We start from the raw sequence: 27,962 nt of genomic DNA on the forward strand, positions 1-27,962 counted from the left end.
CAATCCCTCTGTATGTGCAGTATTTTGCTGAATATCTATAGAAAATAAGACTAAAAAAATAACTTTATTTATTAATATATTACTGCCACTTACGATGGGTAAATCTTAAAATAGATCTTGGCTTGTTTCAAAGGAGGGGTCCTTTTAAAATGATCTGATATTTTTCTTTAACCAATACATTATATCTTTGTATTTTTTATAAATAGCCCTAGGGCAGAAAGGGTGGAGACCTCTGCAGTTCATACTGCTGATAACGCACCTCTCATCATTCAGTCTTGTGCAGTCACTCTGAAGTTTAGCAGCCACTTTCTTTTGTATTGCAGACCTAACCAGTCTACTGACCTATGAGGTCTTCAACATGTCATCCGACAGTGGATCCTCGATATCCGCAGGAGAGGGCCAGCAGCTTGCCATAGTTCAGCGGCAACATCTTCTACAGGGTAACTCTTCTATTATTTCTTCTAACAAACACTGTATAATATATTGCATGAGTTAAAGGCTAATTCCACCCAATCTAAACAAATTGATTTGTCTGTAATTAAGTGAGAAGTGACACAAAATCTGAGCTGCTGCTATCACACAAATCCTCTATAATTCTAGTGGCTGTAATAGCCAAGCACAAGAGGTGTTTACAGGGGTGCTGTGAAAAGTTAGGTTATATATCGGGAAGTTGGGATTTTCCTGCTCTGGACCATTAGAACCATATGAGAACCTTCAAAATTATAGGACCCTTGGAGTGCAGACAAGTAATATTTTGTGATTCATCTGATATTACTTAATTCATACAAAACTAGTGTTTTTCATCTGTTCTTTTCTGATGGCTCCTGGTTGCCAGTGACAACTGTTAACTCATAACTCCACTGCAATTGGCTGATTGACTGCCTCAGTGCATTGCAAAGAAATCGTACATGTCCAACATGAGAAATTATTTATATGTGTTTATCACATCGGGGCTGGTTCTGAGTTGGGAGCAAAACAAAAAGAGCAAGTATCTTTGCACCTTGATAAAATCATGCAGGTGGGGGAGATGTATAATGTGCAGAGAGATTTAAGCTGGGTACACACTTACCCGACAGAGCGATCAATCGGCCGATTTGGTAAGCTATACACCTTTACCAATCGGCCACTTGGTATGTCTGGCCAGACATCACGACTGGACGGACATTTAAATTTGCCTGCACAGTTGAGATGTCGGTGTCTGCGGTCCCTGAAGCCAATGCGTAGTTTACAGACCTATCGGGTGTACACAACAACCTATCCACTACCGATATAGCCTTTGTTGTTTGACCAAACAAGATATCTAGTGTGTTACAAGCATTAGATGTGAGAGGGGTGTGTCTAAACTCAAATCTGAATTGTAGTGAAAAAAATAAAGCTGTCCATCTATTGTGGGCTACATGCAAATGCAGCCAGTATTTACCCTTCATGCAAAAATAATAAAGGTATTTGCACCACTGGCATTGCAGCAGGTTTTGTTACAGATACAAAGTTTCTTGCTCTTTTAGCTTTGCTCCTAACTCAGATTTAGTCCCATAGACTTTTCCATTGCATGAAATATACTTGTCCCATGTCAGCAGATTTAAGCTAGAGTTTTACAGAAGCACCTCAGCATTTCCGTATTCTTTTATTTATAGGCTGTAATAATATTCAGCTTCTGCATTTATAAAAACATATACCTGAGCTTACGTAGGGCGATCTGGTGATCCTGTAATATTTTCACCACTCCCTGTTTATTTAGGAAACACACCTGTAGATAAAACAGGGCTCTACGATAAATGCAAATTCCAGTAACACTTTTCCTTTGACCAGGTCCTGCTACTTATGCGTGATTCATGTCTCACCACCCTGTACTCTGCCCTGATCCATAATATTGTTTTAGTGCGTGTGTGTGACTGTATGTGTGTGTGTGACTGTATGTGTGTGTGACTGTGTGTGACTGTGTGTGTATATGTCCCAACTGTAACCTGCATTAAAAATTTATTTTAGAAAAAATTCTAATCTAGACTGAACAGTAATGACATTAATCTAACTGAAGGAGGCACTTTTCCACTCACTGGCTCTAGGATATAGAACCTGTTCTGACAAATGATAGAAGAGCATGCTATAGAAGGTATGTGCACATTGCACAATCTCTTCATACGTTTCACTTTCTGTGCTATGGGAAATACTGAACTGGAAGATAAGAGGAATTTTAGTAAAAAAATACAAGCCAAGTTTTCTTTCTGTAGAGGTTTCATATAAGTTTTTATTTTTCCCCCCAAAGATGAAGACTATTCTGCAATTTACAAGCTTTTTTTTATCTATGTTTTTCACATGTTCTTATGTTCTGTGTGTGTGTTTTTTTTTTTTATATTGTATCGTTCATGCGTGTTAGCTCATGTCAAAGAAAACTTGCTATGTTTCAATATCTTACAATGCTACATTTAGACTTATAGGGCGGGATGTTCTAAAGGGGAAAATGCAGTAAAACCCCTGAAAATGCAGTTTTGGGGGGTTTTACCGCATACCATATGTACTATACCATATGTACCATATGTTACCCGATGGGTAACGTCATCTTCAGTTGGCGTTACCCAATAGAAGCCTATGGGCTTCTTTTCGGGATGCCTCTCCTGAGAGGGATCCAAGCTGATCCCTCCCATTCCAAGCTGATCCCTCCCATCACCCCCCGCAGCCCGAAAGAGGGAATTCTGTGTGTTAAACCCGGAAGTTCCTTTCTGTGGAGCCATCACAAAGGACAGTTCTTATCGGGAGAGCTGTCATTTGCGATATTCTAGGTACATGCTGCGGGAATCAATTGTGGTACGTACCCGAAGACAGGTGGGATGTACCGCATCACATATGTGATGCTTAGTACATCCCGCCCATAGTAGGGGTAAATTTATTAAAGGTCGATTCTGTGTTTTTTTTGGGCCGATTTCCCGTTTTGCAATTTGGAGATTTACTAAAGGCAAAAGCACCAAAAACTTGACTTTAGAACAAGTTAAGGGGCCTATCCATTACCCGACTTTGTGAACAATCCGACCAAAACTAGGAAGTTTACAATGTTCTAGGAAGTTCTGAATGTCTGAATGCTAGACGTTCAGTTTTTCAGGTCGCCTAGTGGATAGGCCCCTTTAGAACATCAGTCCAACAATTGATACTTTTATATAGACAACTACGGAATCCAGAGACTTACTAACAGTCGCTTTGAATACCAAAAATTGATGGGAAAGATGCCCAAACAATAAACCTGCCTGTGGCTTTTGAGTTGGGGAGAAGCATTGCACAGATCAGTGGGCTTCATTAGGTTTAAAAGAAAGAAAAGAGTTAAAATAATTTTAATAACAAAATTGTGGGGTCCCCCCTTAAATCCATAACCAGCCCCAGAACTCTCACTCTAACCTGGTACTGGAATATCAGGGGGAAAACTGGCATGAGATCCCCCTGAGTGCCAACCTGTAATGTTCAGGCATTATGGGACTTGTAGTTCCAAAAGTGCCTGCATGCCTGGGCAGGCTGGCTGGGACCTGTAGTCCCACTGTAAAGAACAATATTAAAATCTATTTTTTACACCATTTACCCTGCACACACTGCCACCAGGGGTCACAACTTTCAGAGGATTTCCAGCCATGAGCTGACCAGTTTTGGGCTGGTATTACTTTATGGCAAGGGGACCCCATGCTGAGTGTCTCCCTAGCATAGTGTAAGCCCCCAACTGGTTTAACTTGGTGCTGGGTATTGGAAAATCCTCTCAGGTGTTTTAATGTTTTTTTTTTTTGAACAGCAGCACCACGTCATAAGCAGCCGGTTTCCGTCGGTTATGAAACCGTTGGCAAACCAACAATTAGTAAATGTACCCCTTAATGTGAAATACGCCACTGACTGCTATTTAATCAGCAGCAAATAAAACATTCTGCCTAAACTACGACATGTAAACTTTGCTCATCTTCCCTCCTTTCCAGAGATTCCTCTCCCCCTGATCTCTCTGACCGGAGACGGTACAACACTCAGGTCTGCTGTCTTGGTGTCACCCTGCCTACATCCATTCTCTCTCAGGCATGCTGCTGCCACCTTCCCAACACTGGTACTGATTCATCTGCACTGCTGATCATAGATTTCCGATTATTGGGAATCTGCGCGTGCGCAGGACCCATTCTGCGAGTGTGCATTTAAGGGGCAGGGCGAGGCCAGGGTTGGCCGGCGTTCCCGTTTTTTTTCCGGGAGTGGCCAGCCCAGGATCTGCTCACAAGCTGGCCAGTCTGAGTAAACTGAAGCTTACTCAGCTGACTGGAGGCCCCGCGCCGTCCACCGATGGTCGTGATGGTGATCTCAGCTTGCGACCTCCGTCTGAGTGCTGGGATCGCACATGCAGCAGGGGGTGTCATACACCTCCTGCTGCATTTGCATAATAGCAAGGATCGCAATGGCAAAGCTGCCTGCGTGCATAAATCATATATCTATAGCCTGCGTGCAGATTTACAATTGCGATCCTTGCTAAATCAGGTCCACTGTCGGATACAAGCTTTCCCCACTTCAGATGCATCCAAAACTCTTATCCATTCTCACATAATCTTCTGCCTCAGCTATAGTTACAGTGCTCTCCCCAGAATTTTTTCCACCCGGGTGGCATCAAGAAGTAGGCGGGTGGGGGCCTTCGCAATAAAAAAATGTTTTAAACCCTGACATTATTATTTAAACTTGAAATAACATTTTATATATTCATTTTCCTCTTCTTGTTAGGGGCCTAGTCATCTGATTATGAAAAAGCTGCAAAGTCTGTAGGATCTGGTCCTTTTTATACAGGTCCCAGATACTGTCCCCACTTGCAGGCTCAAAAAGTGCCGGGTGGTAGGCGGTTTCTTGCCGGGTGGTGCACCCACCAAAAACAGCCTGGGGAGAACACTGAGTTACCTCCTCCTGTCTGGTATCCCTCCCACCTGTTTTTCAGTACTTAAATCCCTACATTGGCTCACCATACTTTACAGAATCCTAATCAACCTTATCACTGACACTTACAGGCACCTTAATCAACACCCCCTTCCACTCCCAACCACATCTCTGACCTCATTGCCTTATAATAACATCCCTCCTGTCTGTGTCTTGAATCCCCACTGGCTACCACTTCCTGCGTCCTTGTATCTGCAATTGGCCAGAAGTGTTATGACATCAAAGGACCTTGTAGCGCAATTGGACCTTTTAGGATTGTGTTGTGGCTTGTATGCATGTAACAGTCCTCATGGTAATGTTAGCAAATGCTAACATTACATTAGGTAATAACATAGATTTGTACAAACTTTCACAGAGACTGTGAAGCAGGATGCATCTATGCATGAAATATAGTTCATACATCTTATTTGTTATGGTGCTTTTCTAGTGATGAGATTTTGCTCGGTTATTATTTGCCAAATTAGCACAAGTTCAGATTAGTTGGGATCTATTTTATTGCTGTCCAAAACACGTGAGAACCAGTTAGCCAATATGATGCCGTTTTTTGAATTCCGAACATAACTGAGTAAAACCCAACCAAACCGCTCATCTCTACAATTTTTAGCCCTGTATAATAATAAAAACGTTTTTCTTTTCACTTGTAATCAGTCACCTTTAGAAGAATGGCATTGGGAATCACACTGGGAAAAGGACATTTCACAAAATGGAGAACTGAGATATTTCTCCAAATCTGCCTTGATAGGTGCCCCCGTATGTCCTGCTATGCTTGTTTGTATTGCCGAAAGGGAGACGATATTAAAATTTGCAAATGAAGTGTGTGTTTGCTCAGTGTATAATATTATACCAAGGCGTGGCCTTCCTCGTGTTCACACATGTCACTGCCCTACTGGAAAGAATACTGAACAAGTCACTAATAGCACCACTTACAAATGTTTTATTACTTCAGCAGTTCTAATTACCTTGTGCCTGGTCAGTGGTTTAAGGATGTACAGTACAGTTTCATTCCTTCCCCTTTGTGCAAAAGTTGTCCCCATCTCATGAATTGCATGCTTATTCTTGACCAAGAATTCTATTTTTATAAATGTTTGTTTCACTGTTCTTGCCAGCTGCACAAGGAAGAGAGTCATTTTTCCATGAGGCACAAGGCACAAAGTGTTACCAGTTACAATCCCAAGTGATAAGAGGATTTCAACATTAATAAAATGTTATCAGTGATGTGCGGTGAAGTCAATGGCTGGGGAGGCACACATGGAGATGGGTCTGAGTGCTAGGAGCCTGTCCCACCTCCTACTCACTGTAACTCTCCCCTCACTATACTAAGCTTCAGTGTTCATTGATTCTCCTACCTGCATCAGTCTTCTCTTGCTGCTGCTGACTGAGCTGTAAACACTGCAGTGCACTTCCTGGTCACATGACACATCCAAGGTGTCCATCAGTGCTCAAGGCACGCCCCCATATACAGAGGCATGCCTCTATTAGCTCTCCTTCTGCGTAGCTGACTGCCTTTGGTGTGGCCCCGCCCCCGGCTCTGCAAGCAGTGTCTGACTGTACAGAAGCGAGGATGAGCTGTCTCCCTGCAGTCCTAGAGAGCTCCACAAAGCTGGTGAGTGTTAACTATAAAAATGATTACAATAAACAAAGAAAAAGTTTATAAGTTATAAAAAACCTCTTTGTATTATTTGAATCAATTTTATATCAAATTTCAGGAGTATAATCCCTGACTGCACGTCGTGTTTGTTATAAAGCAAGATGCTTTTCAAATCTGTTGCTTAATAAGTATACCCTAAAGGCCATAGATATCCTCTGGCAGTCCAAAGATGGGTACACACTGTACGACATATCTGTCTGACGCAGATCGTAACGATATATCGCACACATCATATAGTGTGTACGTCTGATCCACAGCAGATGGGACAATGCAATGAACGACACCATGCTGTTACATGCAGCGTGTAATGACACATTGTGCCGTCGTACGCTATATCGTGCAGTGTGTACAGCACGTGCGATGTATCATTACATTGCATCGCACCGTTGCTGGGTCGCACCATTGCATGGTGTGTACCCAGCTTAAAGACAATCAAAGTGTCCTAAAGGACAACATATGTACTGAAAGCATCTAATTAATTGTAATAATAATAAAATCTATTATTATTATTATTATTATTAATAAGATGTGTGGAATTCTTACATACATAAGGTAGCGGAATAATAACTGTAGTTTCTGATTTGAACTGTGTGAGACTATTGTAAAGCTGGCCACACATCTAAAGATTATCTGTCCAACCAGCCAACTAGTTGATTGGTTGGAATGAAAATCTGGTAACGTATGGGAGTAACTGATGATCAGCAATTTGCTCCTAAATGCCAGAAAACACATGAAAATGGTCGTCAGACAAGTTTGTTTAAATGTTTGATCCAAACAATTTGTTCAAACAGTTTTTGTCCATTTTCCGACGTTTGGGAGCAAATTGCTGATTGTCATTTGCTTTCATACCTTACCAGATTTTCATTCCAACCAATCAACTAGTTGGCTGGTTGGACAGATAATCTTTAGATGTGTGGCCAGCTTAAGTGTAAAGCTGGCCACACACTAGAACAACTTTCATCCAACCAGCCAACTAGTTGATTGGTTGGAATGAAAATCTGGTAAGGGATGAAAGCAAATGACAATCAGCAATTTGCTCCCAAATGCTGGAAAATGGACTAAAAACTGTGTCTGAACAAATTGTTTTGATCAAACATTTAACAAACTTGTCTGACAACCATTTTCATTTGTTTTCTGGCATTTAGGAGCAAATTGCTGATCATCATTTACGCACAGACATTACCAGATTTTCATTCCAACCAATCAACTAGTTGGCTGGTTGGATGAAAGTTGGTCTAGTGTGTGGCCAGCTTAAGGCAGAGATATCAACCAGTAACTACAGTATACAAATGTTAGAACTGCCAGCTACTTGCAATTATACCTGTCACTGTCAGTACCTTTTTACAGGTTCTGCACAGCTCTCACTTAGATCCAGTTTTTCAGGTGCATGTACAGTAACGTCAAAATCACCTGTAGGCTGTTTGGTAAATGAAAACACAAGCACACCTTTCACATACATTTCAGTGCCCTGGGGCAACAATTTGTTTAGCTTACTGTCGAAGATCTGGACAGTTGTAACTTTACAGTCTTATCGAGGTTCATGTGTTATAAATTTATTTTTGTAAATTTTATATAGAAGAGAGTTTAACTCCACATATATGTCTTAGTGTTTTCTGTCTGTGGCAGTTGGCTCTGCTATATTTCATCTTAAAGTTCATTTGGCTACAGATTGACCTAGCACAGTATATGGTCTACAACTATGGCTGCAGGTTGTTATATTCCTGCCAACGCTAATGTGGGGTACACATTGGCCATGATATTGTTAAAAGCACTGTTTTATTTGGGTGCTGAGGATCCCTAAAGTTAGTACATTGGCTTTCGCATTTAGAGAGTTTTGACCCAACCTTTACTAGATTACAATCAATTTCTTTCCACATTATACAAGTTATGACTGATGCAGACTGAATAGGAACCACGTGTTCCAGTGCAATGTTTATGAGCAGCTGTTTCACAAGATCATGCATGTTGAGGTAATGCCTACAGATAACAGGATAAAAATACAGAATGTAACATTTAATACATTGATGTGCAAGCTATACAAAAATAATCTGCAAATGCTCCAGTACCTCATTTCATGGAATTTTCCAGGGCTTTCCATTTGATTGTAAGAGCAGAACAAATGGGCGTTCAATTCCTGAAATGTCACTAACACAGAACAGGGTTTCCAACAGTTTATTGGTAACAGAACGTTTGCAATGTGGTTCAATAAAGAATATTGCCCCTAAATATTAAGTTATCAATGTCTGTAGGAGCCAATGAAACACTTTCAGACTCACTCGGGAACTAATGAAGATAACCAGTAATATAACTAGATAATTAAATAAGTATGTGCCCTACTGCTGTGCTTAAATACACACTTTATAATATGCAATATTTATTCTAATCAGGGCTGCCAGTGCCACCAGACAGGGATCTTATGCTGCAGCATCTCTGGTGACCAAAGCCGTCACCTGTGATTCCCAAGCCACCTTTGCGGGCACTGCAGTTCAGCACAGCTCTAGAGCCGCCCAGCAATGACAGGCATCGCAGGCTATGTTGCCTCTGCCGGTCACAACTTCATGATCACGTCACTGCCAGTCAGGCTACGCCCTCTTCACGAAGAGGCCAGCTGGTCCGATTCAGATGCCTCCAGGGTCTGGGCAGGCGGACAACAATGAGGTAGGTGGTAGCCCCAACTTCACCCTAACCTCCCGCACAGCAAATCTTTACCAGCGAACCAACCCCACCTTTGTGGGGGAAGGAAGAGCAGATTGCTGTGCTTCACCCAGCAATTGGCATCCCTAGGCGTGCCTAGTGTGAAATTTGCCACAGTGTGTGTATGTATATATGTGTATAGAGACAGAGAAAGCGAGAGATACATAGATGCGGTGTATCTGCTCAACAATTGTGTCTTATACCCCTTTTCCGGCAAACAAATAACCCGGGTTATTGCCGGGTCAACCCGGATCGATTTCTGGTGTAAAAAGGTCTAAGAAAAATAATCTGGGTTGAGTTAACCGGGAAAACTTGCTGATTGGAGCTTCAGTGAGCAGCCACCTTTTATGACCTCATCTTTGTGAGCCTGACATAAGGCTATTTCTAATGACATACACAAGTTTTGCAGTGCAGATCCAGATTCAATGTGAACAGGGCAGACCCGGGAATAAAGGTGAATTGCAAAAGTGGTCTGACCCAGCTTTGACACAGGTTGGAACCAGGTTCAAATACCCAGGTCGGGCATGACATTTTGGTGGAAAAAGGGTTTTTGTGATACAGAAGCCTCTGCATGGTGCAGTCACACAGAGGGAGATGAATGGAAACTTCTGTTCCATCATGAAATACATTTATAATGTGTCGATATGACTTTCCTCTGCTGACACAAACGTGCAAAGTGCCGGTTAGTGAAATATCCAAACACGGTCACAGGTTCAGATGGAAGTAATAAAGACTAGCCATATGCAGGGGGAAGGGGGGGCAGCAGATTATCTTAGTTTGTGTTGTATCAGACCCTTTGAAGTGGTTCTGTCCAACACCAAGGAAATAAGTGTGGATGTTGTATTTTTAAAAACATAAATCATGTCCCTTTGCCAAAAAAGCATAATATAATTTGCTTCAACAGGAAAAATTCCTCCCTGAGCCCATATATGCAACTAGCTGAAGTACCCGGTATTGCCCGGGTTTAAATTTTCAAGTTATTAAGTTATCAATGAGATGGATGTAACTGTCAACAATAATTAGCAGCTCTTCCAACAAACCCATGAGGAAAGTTCTTACCAGCGCACTCCGCCGTGAGGTCCAACTGGGGCACCAACCATTCCATTAGGCATCCCAGACCAATTGCCACCCCTCTGTGAAGTTTTCATCAAAATCCATCCAGTGGAAGACCCAGAACAGGCTCCCCGGGTGAAAGTTCTGCTCAGTGTACACCAACGGGAGGTCAGACCGGAACCTTAACCCCCTAGTATGTCTTCTGGGATCCAATGTTAAGTTTTTCTCCAGATCCAACCAGTGGAAGGCTCAGAACATGCTCCCCGGGTCAAAGTTCTGCCCAGAGTACACCAACTGGAGATCCCACCGGGACCCTAACCCCCCTTAAACGTTGCCAGGATCCAACTGGACCACCTCATGTTGGTTTACTTTTAACCTATTCGGTGCAGGGGTGTCCGACTGCATAACCAAACAAACAAACAAACAAACAGACCACTGAATTTTATATATAAGATATGAAAATTACATTGATCATCATATAGTTAGTGATTCCAGTAGTGTTATATATTCTATAACACTTACATTTTTTCTACACTGTCTGCCAAACCAGTTCTTGTGTGTCTACAGCTCTCATGGTAAAGAAATATTTTGTCCCTTTTAGTCAAAGTTCAGGAATTCATGTCTGGGGCCTCAGATTTATTTTTTAGCATTAACATGCAACCACAGGCAGACTTAAAGCAAACATGATGTAATTTATGAGACATAAAATCAAAGCCACATGCGAAATCAAACACCCAATGCAAACAAAAGCTATTATAATGAATAAACTAGCTTGTTAAAATCAAATTAAAGAATAGTCAATGGCAAGATAGTTTTTGTTATAGAAGTTAGATCAAACAGCATTGTATAATAAAAAACAGTGAACCACACATGAAAAGAGCTTAAACTAGTGTAATGTTTAGACTGCATTGTATCCAAATTGGTCAGAGATAGTAACTGCTATAGGTAAGATCACAGGGCCTGATTCAGACCCGTTCGCAAGCAGACGCTCGCTCGTTCCTGGCCGATGTTATGCAATTGCGCATGCGTATGCATCGCAGTCCCCGTGCGCGAACTAGTCCGAGTGATCGGGAAGCGCTCGCTCGCCCAGCAAAGACAGCCCAGTGGAATGAGTGACAGGAGAGGCTGTTTGTGGGTGGTAACAGGGGCAGGGCAGTAGTAACAGGGGAGTGGAGGTGCGAACACAGGCGTGCCTGAGTGTTTCAACGCTGTTTCAGAGGCGTGCATAATTAACAGGCAGCATCATAGTACACGTCACCTGGTTGAATTATACACTGAAGTGCTCGCAGTGCTTGCAGTAGGGTACAGTCAACCGCAAGCGCTGCTGTCAGATCTGATGGAACCCGATGTACCGATGGTTGTATATACTTCCTAGAGATGACGTTCGCTAGTGGGCGGCTAAAGACAGGCTGGTGGGTGTCTACATACACAAAGTGATCGCTCGCCAAGACATAGTGGGCGTTCTTATGCCTTGCCGAGCGATCGCCTGACTTGACGTCACTTAGCTGAATTTGCATACGCTGGGTGCGAGTGGCAGCATTTAGCAAACGGGTCTGAATCAGGCCCACAGTCTGGACGACTGACGCGTTTTTGTCAAATGATCCCTGCGATCTTTCGATTTAGTCTGGTTGTTACTGTCTCTGACCTATTTGGATGCTATATTGAAACAACTTTCAGCTCCGTTCCGCAAGAGCCATTGGCCTGATTCAAAGCCGGGCTCAAGTGGGTTTACGGACGCATCTCATGGTTTTCAGAATTCAGCGCATACAGTACCTACTGTGCCGAACCAGGCATGACGGAGATCGCAGTTGCGGACGGATTGATCAGACCACTTTTTCTGTGAAATGGGCATTTTTGCCTAGCGACCTTGTGGATGCACAGAACTGTTCCGTTATGTGGGAGTTTTGTGGGCGTGTGTAAGCCAACTGCAGTAGCGTGCGGACAGAGATGGGACCCCTGTTTCAGATCGATCCTTCGGAGTCTGCATGTCTAGATACCAATGCTGATTTAAAAACTGTGAGCGGGACGCCATTCCGCATGCAGGAGCATAGATGTTCGGCATATACAGGTGGATTCTCGCATTAGCATAAGCTAGAAAGTAGGTTGGAGCGGCCGTACTGTGGCCACCGATGTGGCCGACTTAATATAAGCCCCATTGAGCCTTAGGGACTGTTTCTTTTCCAGTTGGTATTCATTGTGGGCCGCCATGGACTTTTGGAAGTCAAGAGCCTCACTGTCATTGTGAAGTGTGTTCCCAAGTGCTTGTTTCACCACCTGGCTCTGTTAAGGATCCCCGTACCGGTAACTGTTCTGGACTGTATTATTTTACTCATTTCAGATTTTCAACACTATGAATATGGAGTATTGAACTCTTATCAGCCATCATGCAGTCATAATTTACGGTCATTATTTGTTGGCAACATATATATATATATATATATATATATATATATATATATATATTCGCAGTCCAAATGTCCGGCACTTACACCAAAAGGAAAACAACGACCCGGGTGCCCGTCCTGCTGCACAAGTGTTGTGATTTTTTTTCTTTATGTGATTCTGGAGCGCCATCCTGCATATATATATATATATATATATATATATTTATTTACCTCTTAATAGCTGATGAGTGAGCAATAACATGCAGTCAGCTGTACAGCTAATTTATATAGATAGTGCACCCCCCCCAAAAAAAAAAACACAACCGGCTGTGTGAGTTTCAGCGAGATCTAAAGTCTCAAAACTTTAACACACACTTGGACCAAGTCTCCTCAACGTTTTTGGCCATCTTATCTACCTGCAGTGAACCAGCAATCTTTTGCAACACAGCAAGTTCGTCTACCAGGCTCATCCTCAATAAGGGACTACCACCTTGCAGGATTGTTTCTGCTAATAACCCCGGATGGTTGGACCGCAGTGTTAATTATACGAGACTGTGTTATCTTCTACCACATTCATGTGCTGCAGCCCCAAACTTGCCATGCATATGAGGCTCAAACTAGGAAAAGGTGTATGCTGATTCAATAGTTATTTCTCAGGTGCCAACATCACAGAGCACATATTTCTGTGTTGATTCTTATCTTGTTTTAGAGATTTATTCAGATATTCATTTAATTCAATTTATCTGATTCACTATTATTGCTGCTTGAATTTTATCAACTGTGTATATTCACTGAATCATAATCCGTTCCCTATTTTTATATATGACCCAAATGTGTATTTAGCGCTGTATTCATATACCGTGTATCTAGATCTCTTTCTGAGGTTGACTAGCCTCTATTTTATACAGCTGCTTCAGAAAGGCTCTCCTTTGCAGCCCGCTCCTGAATTACTTGTTAGTTCCTCTATCTTTGCTGCTTGTAGGGTGATCTGGCTGCTCTGGAGGCATGTAGTCTTACAGCTGGATGGCAATTACCGGTGAAACGTGCGCTAGTGTGTGTGGAAGGTGGACTCCAGAGGACTGTGATCACCAGGTCAGGTGGCTAGTATGTATGGTCAGGGACACATAGGGCACATAGTGGACGCCAATATGCCTTCGCTTGAGTAGCTTTAACAAGGCTATTTATGTAGCGCCAGAATATTCTATTGCGCCTTACACTTGCAAAGTAATACAGTAGTAAAACACGACTGGGTATGTAAACAGACAGAAAGGTAAGAGGGTCCTGCTCGTAAGCTTACAGCCTATGGGGAAATAAGAGTTTGATACATGTGGTAAGCGCCACTTATTGCATAATGGTACCACCGATATCGATAGGAAAAAGCTCTTATTGGGGTTGCATGATGCAGTCAGGGGTCAGGGTATTTCAATGTAGAGGAGAATATATGTTAGTTTGTATGATGTGTGTAGAGTGTTGGTAATTGGGTAGAAGAGACTAGAGAGGTTAAGAAGGTGGCTCTGGGTTCGGCATGTTGCCTAAAGAGATGAGTCTTCTGAATATGCTTGAAGGTTTGGAAGTACCGTAAGTAGAAAGTCTTGTTGTGCAAGGGAGGGAATTCCAGAGTGTGTGCAGCCTGAAACAAATCCTGTAACCATGAATGGGAGCTATTAATGTGGATGAGAGGCCAGGTATTGAGCGGAGCACATAGGTTAAGTTGGGAGGTATATTGAGACAATGGAAGAAATGTGCATTGGTGCAGGTTTGTTAACGGCTTTGTATGTTAGTAGAAGGATTTTGATATTTGATATTTTGATACTTGAGTCGGTAAAGTACAGGCTACCAATGTAAGGACAGACAGAGCTGAGCAGCAGTAGAAGATTGTTTTGCAAGTAAAATTAATATAACAGCTGCATTCAAAATAGATTGCATGGGTGAAAGCCTGGATAGTGGAAGACCAGTAAGAAGGGAAGTGCAATAGTCAGTGTAAGAGTTTATGAATGGATATAATAAAGTTTTGTGCATGGTCTGGAAATGTTTCATAGATTTATGTAACAGGCGTTGGATGCAACTGGATGTGAGAAATAAAGGACAGTTCTGAGTCAAGGATGACAGCTAGGTATCAAGCCTGAGGGGTAGGGTTAATGGTCATGCTGTCCACATATAAAGAGATATCGGGTAGGTGACTTCCATTGACTTGCTCAGTTTTGGAAAGACTGAATAAGGTCATTTATAGGTTGTACATCAATAGGTAAGTGTTCATGGAACATTCTTATAGCCTATAGATTTATATAACATTATTGAGTCTTTAGTCAGCTACAACAACTTTTACATTTAAAAATGAAATTATAACTGAAGAGCAATAGCATCATTAGCAAAAGAGTAAAGTAGTAATATAACATAGTACCTGTAGTAATATAAGCATATATACAATTTTCACAGAACTAATTTGCAGACCGTTTTGTTTTCCTTTTCAAAACACGTATGGTGTTGTTCTATTTTAAAGTGATGTGAAAGAAGAAACGTATGTATATAATGTATATAGAGCCACAAGGCTATATATGTATATCAGAGCAGCATCATATGTAATATTTAGTTATTACATATGGATACAAAGCAGCTCTGCTGTAGAATGGAGAATAGCTGTCCAGAGGCGTCAGAGGGTTTTAGTGCATGCAGGAAGGGAGAGCATGCCGCATAATAATTATTAATCTCATTACCATATGTATACATCCTTGCTCCACCCCAACTCTGCCTCAATCCTTGCCCTCTATGTACAGATGTGCAGAGAGACCAAATGTAGGCAATTATGGCGGTAAGAGTGGAAATGTGCCTCTTTACTGAGTTTTGTGCATTGCAGTATAGCTTTTGATTACCATGCAGTGGTATAGCTATCATAGGTGCAGGGTGCGTGGTACACACATACCCCTGATTCCAGGGGAGCGTACACCGCACACCCTGCACCCATGTTCCTTAATACTTTCCTCCGGAGTACCGTGTCAATAGCGGCAGTGTTGCAGAAATCGCAGAGAAAATGATGCGTGGCCATTTTCCCAGTGATTTGCGCATGCAGACTACAAATATCGGCAGGAAAATAGCTGCTGCGCCATTTTCCCAGAGACCTGTGCATGGCCAGTAGACTCTAACACAGCATCTATAGTCATGCTCGCTCCACTGGCTAGAGAGAAGCGGGTCCAGACAGAGACTGTACACTGGCGTCCTTCCTCTCTTAATATGCCCCTGCTACCATGTATAATATAATGGGGGAGATGTATCAAAGCTTGGCAAGAGATAAAGTGGAGAGAGAACAAGTACCAACCAACCAACTTCTGTCATTTTTCAAACTCTGGTCAATGTACTAAGCCTTTGAGAGAGATAAAGTGGACAGAGATAAAGTACCAACCAATCAGCTCATAACTGTCACTTGTTTGAAAAATTACAGGAGCTGATTGGTTGGTACTTATCTCTCTCCCAGGCTTAGCACATCCATTATGTTTGCACTGTACTTTCTATGCACTTTATGTCCTGTCGTGATCTGACTGGCTTGTGTTTAGCACATTGGGCAGAGGGGTGTATTTAAGAGACTACAACTTGACGATCTTCCTGACTTGTTGACGTCATCCTGTGCCGCTGCTCACAACCACCGCTACCCCACTTACACTTCGTGCAGCTTCCTGTGTAGTGCAGGCAATTCAACATGCTGCCAGCACTAGAAGCCACAGATTAAGGTAGGGACAGCTAGGTCGCATTGGATTTAACATACCACTGCACACTTGCTTGGAACTGCCATCAATTTTTCCTAAAAGAGCTTAAACATATGGTTTCAGTGTTTTATGTTTGTTCATTTGTTTGTTTGTCCATATAATTTTTTTATTGTTTCATTTTTTGTTTTCCCTGATCCACTTAAAGTTCTGCTATTTTTGCACAGAATTGTAGTGTGCACTCCTTACAACGCTACGGATTCCTTGTGGTGCCCTGTGAATATTTGATGATTTGGATAATAATAATAAGTTACACAAGTATCTGATCATCAAAGCTATGGGACAGGAGTTCTTGGTGTTCAAATGAAAACAATTTAACCATTTCCTGCACTTTCTGAGACTGAGTAGTCTAAAAGGAAGTTCAAGGAGTTCATGTTTTTCTTGTCTGTCACTTTGTATAAGGAAGGAGCAAATTGTGGCTAATTCCAAAGCAATTCCCAATCTCAAATCTAATTTGCAGACGTCAGAGTCTAATGGAAAGTGATTTTTTTATATTCTTTCAACAGCGCTATTAAACTTGCCAAGTAATTTTAATTTGTGATACTTAACTCTTACAGCTCTTATTTAACCCATATTAGTTTCATACATTTTTTTAAAGAAAATATTTAATTGGACAGTTGTTACATTATCTACAGGCATGGCCAAATGTTTTGAGAATGACTCAAGTAGTGGTTTTCACAATACTTGAGAAGCAACCCCACACATGAATGGTCTCAGAATGCTTTAATGTTGGCATGACACAGGACGAAGACTTTTGGAGGATGGCCTGCTGTCAAGAAGGGCAGCAAAGAAGCCACTTCTCTCCAGGAAAAACATCAGGGACAGACTGATATTCTGCAAAAGGTACAGGGATTGGACTGCTGAGGACTGGGGTAAAGTTATTTTCTCTGATGAATCCCCTTTCCGATTGTTTGGGGCATCTGGAAAAACACTTGTCCGGAGAAGGAAAGTGAGCGCTACCAACAGCCCTGTGTCATGCCAATAGTAAAGCATCCTGAGGCCATCCATGTGTGGGGTTGCTTCTCAGCCAAGGCAGTGGGATCACTCACAATTTTGCCTAAGAACACAGCCATGAATAAAGTATGGTACCAAAACATCCTCCAAGAGCAACTTCTCCCAACCATCCAAGAACAGTTTGTTGACAAACAATGCCTTTTCCAGCATGATGGAGCACCTTGCCATAAGGCAAAATTGATAACTAAGTGGCTCGGGGGAACAAAACATGACATTTTGGGTCCATGGCCAGGAAACTCCCCAGACCTTAATCCCATTGAGAACATGTGGTCAATCCTCTAGAGGCAGGAGGACAAACAAAAACCCACAAATTCTGACAAACTCCAAGCACTGATTAGGCAAGAATGGGCGGCCATCAGTCAGTATGTGGCCCAGAAGTTGATTGACAGCATGCCAGGGTGAATTACAGAGGTCTTGAAAAAGAAGGGTCAACACTGCAAATATCGACTCTTTGCATAAACTTAATGTAATTGTCAATAAAAGCCTTTAACACTGATGAAATGCTTGTAATTTTTTTCAGTATTAACATCTGACAAATGGCCTAAAAACACTGAAGCAGCAAACTTTGTGAAAACCAATACTTGTGTCATTCTCAAAACTATTGTACATTATCTATATGAAGCTTGCTTGCACTATAGAATACTAGCCACATCCAATAGATTGCAGGCAATGACTAGATGGCGAAAGCAGGGCCGGCTCTAGGTGTTCCAGCACCCTGTGAGAGAAATGTTGGGAGAGCCCCCCCCCTCCTCCTCCAAATCTTTTGTTAACTTAGAAGATAGGACATACAGTATATTAATTTTGTTAATTAAATAAATTAATCCTCAGGAAACAAAAAACACTCTGCCTCACTGTTCATCCATCCCCAATTCTCCCCCAACTCACCCCAGCCCATCTCTCAGCACCGCCACCTGCAGTCACTCTCTGTCTGTCTGCATGCTGCTGAGTGACTAGCTCGCTCCTCTTCTTCTACCATACCAGACCAGTACCGCACCCCACCACCTCCACACACTTCACTGGTTTTTTTTTTTACTGATGGGCTGGCAGCAGGCACTGGCAGGCAGACTGTGAGTGTGTCTCTCTGAGACTGAGTCACCAGGCCAGTGGTCCGTCTCTCCAGCATGGCCTTGTTGGTTGACGTCTCCTCTCCGTCTCTGGGGTCACCGTCATGAGTCGCCAGCGGCTTCCACCCAGTGCTCATTTCTCAGAGTCCGCATGCTGATCCTACTCACAGAATCACATGTGAAATAATTAGCTAACACATGCACACAAATCCATAATATATGCAAACAAATACATAATATATGCACACAGATACATAATATATGCACACAAATCATAATATATGCAAACAAATCCATAATATATGCACACAGATACATAATATATGCACACAAATCCATAATATATGCAAACTAATCCATAATATATGCACACAGATACATAATATATGCAAACAAATCCATAATATATGCTCACACATAGATAATATATGCACACAGATCTTTCTACTATATAAAAGTGAAAATTTGTCCTTTACTATTCATTTTTAATTAATTAAAAACCACAATTTTTGAATAGTATTCGCCCTCTACAGGTCAGGTACGGAATTAGAAAAGGATTTAGCTTATCTACTATTTTTTCTTTTCTATCTTCTCTACTATATAAAAGCGAAAATTTGTCCTTATGTCTTTCTATACAAATCCACAGTTTACAAGCGAAGATCGTGAAATTTTACATACGAGCGTATTAAAACACAGCCGGGGCAACTAACAAAATTTGAAACCAGAATTAATTACTGTTCATTTTTAATTAATTAAAAACCTCAATTTTTTGCTGGACGCTCATTGTGGGGCCTCACCGCATATGGGTAGGGCCTCGGAGCGAGCCTTTTGTGTTGTCATGTTTTGTCATGATCTTAATTTTAATGTTTATTATTGAAGAGAGCTTTAGCAGGCTTTGCCAGCATTCTCAGCTCTCTTGACTATACCAAATTACGCAACAACATTGACTTCTTTCTTCGAACTGTGTCAAAATGATGACGTTACAAGGACCCTGCTGTACTGTGAGCTGCCAAAATATTACACATGGAATGCTTATTGAAAAGTTTTTATGCACAGAAGACAGGGGGTCGCTGTACATGGTCATCCTGGTATCAGAGCAACAGAAGCTCTTGGCCGTGTTTACAATGTACATCCGACAAATTTTGAATGCTTCTATCTCCGAAATTTGCTTTACACCGCTACAGGTCCTACTTCCTTCGAAGACCTTAGGACTGTTGATGGGAAAGTTTGTCACACTTTTCGTGAGGTCCGCCTAAGGAGAGGTTTGTTGGAGGATGATGTGTAATCAAACATTCTTAAAATCCTGGGCAACGCCGGGTACTCCAGCTAGTACATAATATATGCACACAGATCCATATATGCACACAGATACATAATATATGCAAACAAATCCTTAATATATGCACACAGATGCATAATATATGCACACAGATACATAATATATACACACAGATACATAATGTAAATCCATAATATATGCACACAGATGCATAATATATGCACACAGATACATAATTACATAATGTATGCACACAGATACATAATATATGCACACAGATACGTAATGTATGCACACAGATACGTAATTTATGCACACAGATACATAATGTATTCACACAGATACATAATGTATGCACACAGATACGTAAAGTATGCACACTGATGCATGATATATGCACACACATACATAATATATGCACACAGATATATATGCACATAGATACATAATATATGCACAGACATACATAATATATGCACAGACATACATAATATATGCACACAGATGCATATTATATGCACACAGATACATAATGTATGCACACAGATACGTAAAGTATGCACACAGATGCATGATATATGCACACACATACATAATATATGCACACAGATATATATGCACATAGATACATAATATATGCACAGACATACATAATATATGCACACAGATACATAATATATGCACGAGTAATGAAGAAAGCATCTGTCAGCTTCTGAGATTAATTTGCTATCAGCTAATCAGACGCGGTTAGGTGATGCTGACGGCTAGCATCATCAGCGTGTATTTTCACCTGCTGTCATACACCATGGCAAATGAGGGTTCTGTGCCTTCACGCCTGATCGCAGTTATGCAAACATGCCCCTTACTGTACTCTGCCAACATTTAGCGCCTCCTCCTTGCTCTGTCTCACCTCTGCAGGTGCCAGAGTTATGCAGATCTACATGTGGTCAGATGTGTATGCCCTCTTTTTGTGGGCATGAGCAATACAGCTTAATCTTTTCATGTTATACAAACTGGCGTCAATTTGGTATTAGCCCCTTAGTTTTTTCTGCATACCATTTTACCATTCCTAAGGGATCTAAGATGAGGAAAGTCCACCCCACCACCACCACCAGACGCACACACCAACACATTTCCTGCAAGGAAACCAATTTTCAGTAGATAAGGGGCAGGACGGAGCCGAGCAGCGGGGAGTGGGACAGCAGTGAGTGGGCGGGCCGTGGGCTGGACAGGACCAGCCCACATTTTAAAGTCAGCTGCCTTTTAATATTATAAATAAAATTACTTGTAAAAAGAAAGTTGTTATTTTGACCTGGGTTTTTTATTGTAGTCTAAACTTGCTCATGGTAGATGGTCACAAGTCTGATTAAGAGTCAGTACAGACTTCTCATTGTTTACCTGTCTCCACCTTGTTACTGTAGAGATTTTAGGAAGTATTATCCCTGTTATGGAACGATCTCAGCGGATTGCTCGAAATCAAAGATTTCCTGGTAACAATAGGCCTTTGTACACTTCAAAAAATGTTACAAGTCACAAAGTCCTAATACAGTTCTAAAGGTGCAACACTTATTAAATCATACGTCTCTTGTGAAATTAGGTGTGGGAAATAAATACTTTTAGGAATAGGTAATTTATCTACAAGAAACAATAAGGGCTGTAATGATGTCAGCACCGTTGTGGAAATAAGTTTGTTCTATAGCGAGCATCATTTCCATACATTTCTCCTGGAGCTAATGCTGATAACCTATAGCAGCTGATTCTGAGTTGGGAGCAAAGCAAAAAAGAGCAAGTAACTTTGCACCTTGGTAAAACCATGTTGCACTGCAGGTGGGGGAGATGTATAATGTGCAGAGAGATTTAAGCTGGGTACACACTATACCAGTCATCTCCAACCTGTAGCTCGCGGTCTTAATTTTGGTAGCTCACCTACCTGCAGTACTGCAGAGTCAACTAGGAGGAAGTGACCTCTGACGTGTGCTCCCCTGTGGCATTGACTCCATGGGTGGAGCCACAGGGAAGCTCATCAGGTGATTGCCGCAGCCTCTACAGCAATCACCTGACGTGCATCCCCGTGGTTCCACCCACAGTATCTATGCTATGGCGGAGCGAGGGACTCCCGCCCAGCCCTGCCAGAAAATCACACAGCAGCCCTGCCTATATCTTTTGCTCCTCTACTGCACGTACCTCCTTGGAGCCGGTAAGTAACAGTGAAATTTTATTTACAAACTACAATATCACTGTAATAGTTAAATTTTATTTACAAACTACAATATCACTGTAATAGTTAAATGCATTGTTGTTTTCTATGAAGCATTTTTTTCATTTTCATTTAATGATCTTCAATTGTTCGGTTATTTTTTATTTCCTACAATTTTAGTAGCCCTTCGGGAGGTTTTCATTTTTCTAGAGTACCTTACACCTCACTTAAGGTTGGTGACCACTGCACTGTACAATGTATCTCTGACGCGGATCGGAATGATATATTGTACACCTCGTATAGTGTGTATGCCTGATCAGCCGTTCACAGCGCGTTCACAGCGGTGGTTCATCACATCGTCCCATCTACTGTCCTGCACAAAAATACAGCGCACCATCATACGCCAGATCATGCAGTGTGTGCACCGCGCACAATGTATCATTACATCACATCATATTGTCGCTGGGTCACACCATCGTATAGTGCATACCCAGCTTTAGATTTGAGAGCGCCGTGTCTATACTTCAATCTAAATTGCTGTATAATAATGAAGCTGTCCATTATTTGTGGGCTACATGCAAACACAGCCAGCATTTACCCTGCATACAATATATAATAAATATATATAATAAATGTATTTGACCCATTTGCATTGCAACAGGGTTTGTTCCAGATGGAAAGTTACCTGCTTTTTTTTTTGGCTGTGTTCCCAACTCATCCCCATACTGTGGGCAGGTGTTGATGTAGTCGGCATCCAGACAGTCAGGATGTTGACGGTCACAATACCGGCAGATTGCGGAGGTAAGTTTCAGGGTTAGGGGGAGGCTTAGGGCAAGGGGGAGGGTTAGGGTTAGGCTGTGGGATGGGAGGGTTAGGGTTAAGCTGCAGGGGGGGATTAAGGCTAGGCTGCGGGGCAGGAGGGTTAGGCTACGGGAAGGTTAGGGTTAAGCTGCAGGGGGGAATTAAGGCTAGGCTGCGGGGCAGGAGGGTTAGGGTTAAGCTGCAGGGGGAGGAGGATTAAGGCTAGGCTGCGGGGCAGGAGGGTTAGGGTTAGGCTGCAGGACGTGATGGTTAGGGTGAGGGTTAAAATACTTACCTAAATATGTCAGGAGTTTGACTGTCGGGATGCTGCTGTCGGTATTCTGACCGTCGGGATCCCGTACCCAACCCGGCAGGTGCATTTAAACATGTACTAGAGAAGAGGGGAGTGATCTTGCACAAGACTAGAGGGTTTATTTACCCGATCAGGTTTATGCCTTAAATTTAAATGGGCAATGCTTTTCCTAGCAAAACATGGCTAGTAAAATCATTGGCTTTTTAAATTTCATGCATAAACACAATAGAAAGTCCTGGGTTTTAGAACCCAAAGCTTAGTAAATAGATGCTTCAGTATTGAGTAGAAATCAATAGTAGACAAACAATGTAGGAGTAACATTTGTATTACCTTTATATAATAACAGGGTTGGTGGTGTTAAATGTAGAGAAAGGATGTTTTGCGAGAAGGCAAAAAAGAAGAAAAACTGTTTTTGGAGGCACAGTTATTGTAAATATTATGGGCGGGATGTACTAATATGTTTTAAACTAACTTTTATTACAAATATTTTGAAGATAAAGAACAAAAATGTTGCTCAAAATAAGGAGGGACAGAGGAATCCTTCCAAAGAATATTAGACTTAAAAAATATACCTCTGATTATACTAAACAAAATATGTCCACAATATATTTCCATGCCTAATACTGAATTTGTTAGATATTGATTTTGTTGTTAATACCTGACCATATATCATCAGTGCCAAGTTATACCAAAACACTTATGACCTCATTCAGAACCGCTCGCAAGCGCTATGCGCTCGCAAGCGCTCGCAAGCGCTATGCGGTCGCTACAAACGCGGCGGCTGTTGATGTTGATCGACAGCCCGCCCCGTTTTGTAGGCAGGATGGGGTGGTGGCTGGACAAACAGAGGCGTTCCTGAAGGAACGCCTGCCGTTTGTGGGCGGCCCTACTGACATAACCAGTGATGTCAGTAGTGTGCTTCTGGCTCTATTAGAGCAGGAATCTCTCTGGGGCTTGCGGCAGACGAGACCCTACTACAAGGGTCTCGACGCAAGCCCGATGGTCGCGACCATCACCTGGCCGCTCGCAAAAGCTGTGGGTGGTCACCCACAGCTTAGGGAGCGGCCAGGAGGCCGGCTTTAAAAAAAAAAAAGCGGCCGCCCACATTCAGAGCGAGCGCTCACTTTTTGCGGGCGGCTCTGAATGAGGTCCTTAACGTTTTGTTTCTATTTATTGAATACATACATAAATGGCACAATCATAATTGTATTGCAGCGACGGTAATAGGTAATATGCAAATGCTAGTTTTAGCCTACGCCATTCGTACTAGAGTGTGTCGTACAGTGCAAGCACTGGGACGCCCAATTTCAATGCCTGTGGATGGTGTAATTACGCAGGTGATTCTAAACATGGCCACAATCAGCGCATCGGGATGGGTACAGGATGCCGGCGCTCAGGATCCCAGCGGTCAAAATATCTATGCCGGCATTCCAACAGGGTTAGGATACACACACTCGTTGGAAGGTATCCTAACCCTCCCCATATCCCTACCCTAACCCTCCCTCCGCGGTGCCTGAGCCTAACCTCCCCTCCTAGTGCCTAAACCTAACCTCCCTACACCCTAAACCAAACCCTCCCCTCTATTGATTATCCCTCCTCCTTGTGCCTAACCCTCCCCCCAGCCCCGCTACTTACCTTCGGGATGCTGGCGGTCAGGATGCCGGCACCGGGATTCTGACAGGTGTAGGGATTCTGGCGCCAGTATTAAAATTGCTGGCATCCCCTGTGTCGGGATATTGAACATATCCCGGCGCATCATCACGTTCACTATCGACACTTGCACCAGCCTATGACAAGTACAGTGGGCCCGATTCAGACCCGCTCGCTAGGCTGCGTTCGCACGTAGCTTGCCGATCTTTGCAATCTGCGCATACGTATAAGATGCAGTGCGCGTGCGCGAACTTCTCCAAGCGATCGGGAAGCAGGGTGCACATAGACTCCTCGCTAGAATGAGTGACAGGACGAGCCGTTTGTGGGTGGTGACCGGGATTGGTCGATGGAAACGGGGGAGTGGTGGTGCGTACGCAGGCGTGTCTGAGTGGCTTAACACCATTTCAGAGGCACGCAGTGTCATAGTACACGTCACATGGCTGAATTACACACTGGAGCACTCTCAGTGCTTGCAGTAGGGTATGGTCAGCCACAAGTGCTGCGTATGGTTCCGATGTTACTCGATGTTACCGATTGTTGCATACACTTCCTGGAGATGACGTGTATTGCTAAGGGAAAGTGGGCGTCTTAAGACAGGTTGGTGGGCGTCTAAATACACATCGCGATCACACGCCATGACATGGTGGGATTGCTAATGCCTTGCCGTGCGATCGCGGGATTTGCATACTTTGAACTACTGAATCGGGCCCAGTGTCTCTTTCTCAACTCCGGCTAAACATGGCCTCTGTGACTGCGGCACCGTGTATGAGATCGCAGCTGTTTGCATTGACACGCCCACGACAATCCCATAACATGCCTATTAGATGGCCTTTTTTTGCGCTCCCTTCAGGCCACCTCCCTAACACCACCCAGGAACGCGCATGGTTTTGCCTCGCTGTTCCTAATGCCAGCGATCCTGTACACAATAGCTTACACTCAGCGGAACGTATACGCCGTTGGGATTTCTGAATTTTTCAAGCATGCATTGAGCACATAATTGCTCAACTCCGCCAACATGGGCATTACGTTCACCTCCGAATCAGGCCCATTATGTCATAGGTTGTCCACATGCAGTATGGTAACAGTTTACTACGTCAAGGAACCAATATATTTCGCCCTAGTTGGTGCCGCTACATCATATAGGAGCCGACATCAGCAGTATAGTTGCTGTATGTTACCAGGACTGTTCCATTTTAGAATATTTAGAATTTTTCAAACATGTTTGGAACTGTTAACAATTATGCACAGAAAAGTAAATTGCTGATGCACTATGCGATCATTACTTTTCAAATTTAAATATATTTTGTAATTAAATATAATTAGGTAGTTGGCATATCAGTGGCCAATGATATGGGCCTGCCCACCAGCGTCCAGGTCACCTCATCAAGCAGGTCCCTAACACTCTTGGGTTCACATCTGGGGCACAGGGCACCCCAAAACCAACCCAGCCAAAGACCCCCCCAGGGCATCACATGAAAGAAAGGTGACAGTGAAGTGTTATAAAGTATCAAGTGTGTGAAGGTAGCTACATAAAAAATGATATAAAAGTGACTGTGTATTAAGTGGTGATGCCCTGAAGAGGCCAAGCCAGAGCAGCTCAGGGGGCCCCACACCCAAACGCTCACCCTAAATAAACTGACTCTACATACATATAGATAGGACTTACTTTGAATTATGCCTGTTACAAAATGCAGTCAGATGCTAGTTTCCTGCTTAAAAACATATAGAGGGAGGTGAGGGAGGGGTGTCATTCTAGAGGTGGGGGACAGGTGCCAATCTAGACTGAAGTAATCTCAGACTTCAGATGTGTGTATAGATACACATGACATCATAGTGTATGAGGAGTGGCTCTAGACTGCACACCCTAATAATGAAAGGTGCTATCAGCTGAGATTCTTCTAAAAAAGCATTTAATTCTATGTCGATGTTTAGTCCCCTTGGGGTAAGGGTTCTCAATGTGTGAATCCAAAACAACTACCAGAGAAGCCGCACTGCACATTGTGCACGGAAGTGGGTGACGTCATACCACCCGTCCCGGCTGACTCACATCACAAGCCGCCCTCCTCCTGCACCGAGCCACGGCAGCAGCAAGGAGAAGACCTGCCGCACCACGGAAGAAGCCTAGGAGGTAAGGTAGGGACAGTTTAGTGTGCCACGCTACCTCCATTAATCTGGTCCGACCGCGAGGTGCGGCATCCAATCGGCGGCACGCATACCACACGCAGATTGACGGATTCTCCCAAACATTATCTCAAAAGAGCTACAAACATTCCTGTACTTTGAAATAAAATGCATTTATTTATTTTATCCTTATGTTCCACATCTGTTTTTAAGTGCGCTCCTATATTTAACTTTTTACCACACTACTTATATAGACAGCATGGACACTTTTTTAATATAAATCAGCTACATGTTTTTAGATACAATCTTTTATGATACATATTTATTGTCTAATTACATCTATACATTTACTTCTGACACAATTAGCTATACAGTTGTTATTTCCACAGCTTATTGCTTGCAGTTAGTGTGACAGTCAGAAAGTCAGCTTTGGCTCCAAATAGATAGTCTGTCTATAGCAGTATGTAAATGTAACCGGCCTTTCTCTTTAGGATGGAATGAGTGCAAGTAGCCTTCGAAAAAACGTGTTTTTTTATTTTTGACACATGGGAAAACTAGTACACATCACTCTTATTTATACTACTAATTTCCTGAGTTTTGGACAACTCTGTGCCCAGCAGCTTCCGACGCGTTGTTGGGGACCCTTTGTGCTGGTGGATACATACAAAGTGACCACATGGGAAAACTATATTGACTCTCCCCCTCCTTTCCATCAAGAGATCCAGGAGATGCACTAAGCCTTGGAGACTGATGACGTACCAACCAATCAGTTCCTAACTGTCATTTTTCAAACACAGCCTAGGAGCTGGTACTTTACCACTTTCCACTTTATCATGGCTTAATACATCTGCTCCCCTGGCAAGAACTGAAAAATGTCTCTGAGGACCCTCCCATTCAGTTACCCAGATTGTGGATCAGTTTTTATGTTAGACTTACTCAGGGCCTGATCCAGCACGGAACGCAAGCCTGCATACGCACGCACCCGGCCGCTGCTAAAATATGCTAATGTATGCAATCACACTGCCGCCGCAGCACAAAATGCAGACGCCCAGCACTACAT

At 42.7% G+C, this 27,962-nt stretch overlaps 1 protein-coding gene across 1 annotated transcript in view; it reads left to right on the forward strand.

Annotated features, from left to right (window-relative positions):
- The window catches only part of SYNE2 (spectrin repeat containing nuclear envelope protein 2), a 455,935-nt gene that overhangs the window by 44,606 nt on the left and 383,367 nt on the right, over positions 1–27,962 (forward strand). The window contains exon 2 of the mRNA XM_088471237.1: positions 324–440. Coding sequence (XP_088327363.1) covers positions 359–440 — 82 coding nt within the window. The 5' untranslated portion in view covers positions 324–358. The remainder of the gene's footprint in view (positions 1–323; positions 441–27,962) is intronic.

The sequence above is a fragment of the Taudactylus pleione genome, unplaced genomic scaffold, assembly GCF_031769625.1.
Source record: "Taudactylus pleione unplaced genomic scaffold, aTauple2 ptg000113l, whole genome shotgun sequence".
Lineage (NCBI taxonomy): Eukaryota > Metazoa > Chordata > Amphibia > Anura > Myobatrachidae > Taudactylus > Taudactylus pleione.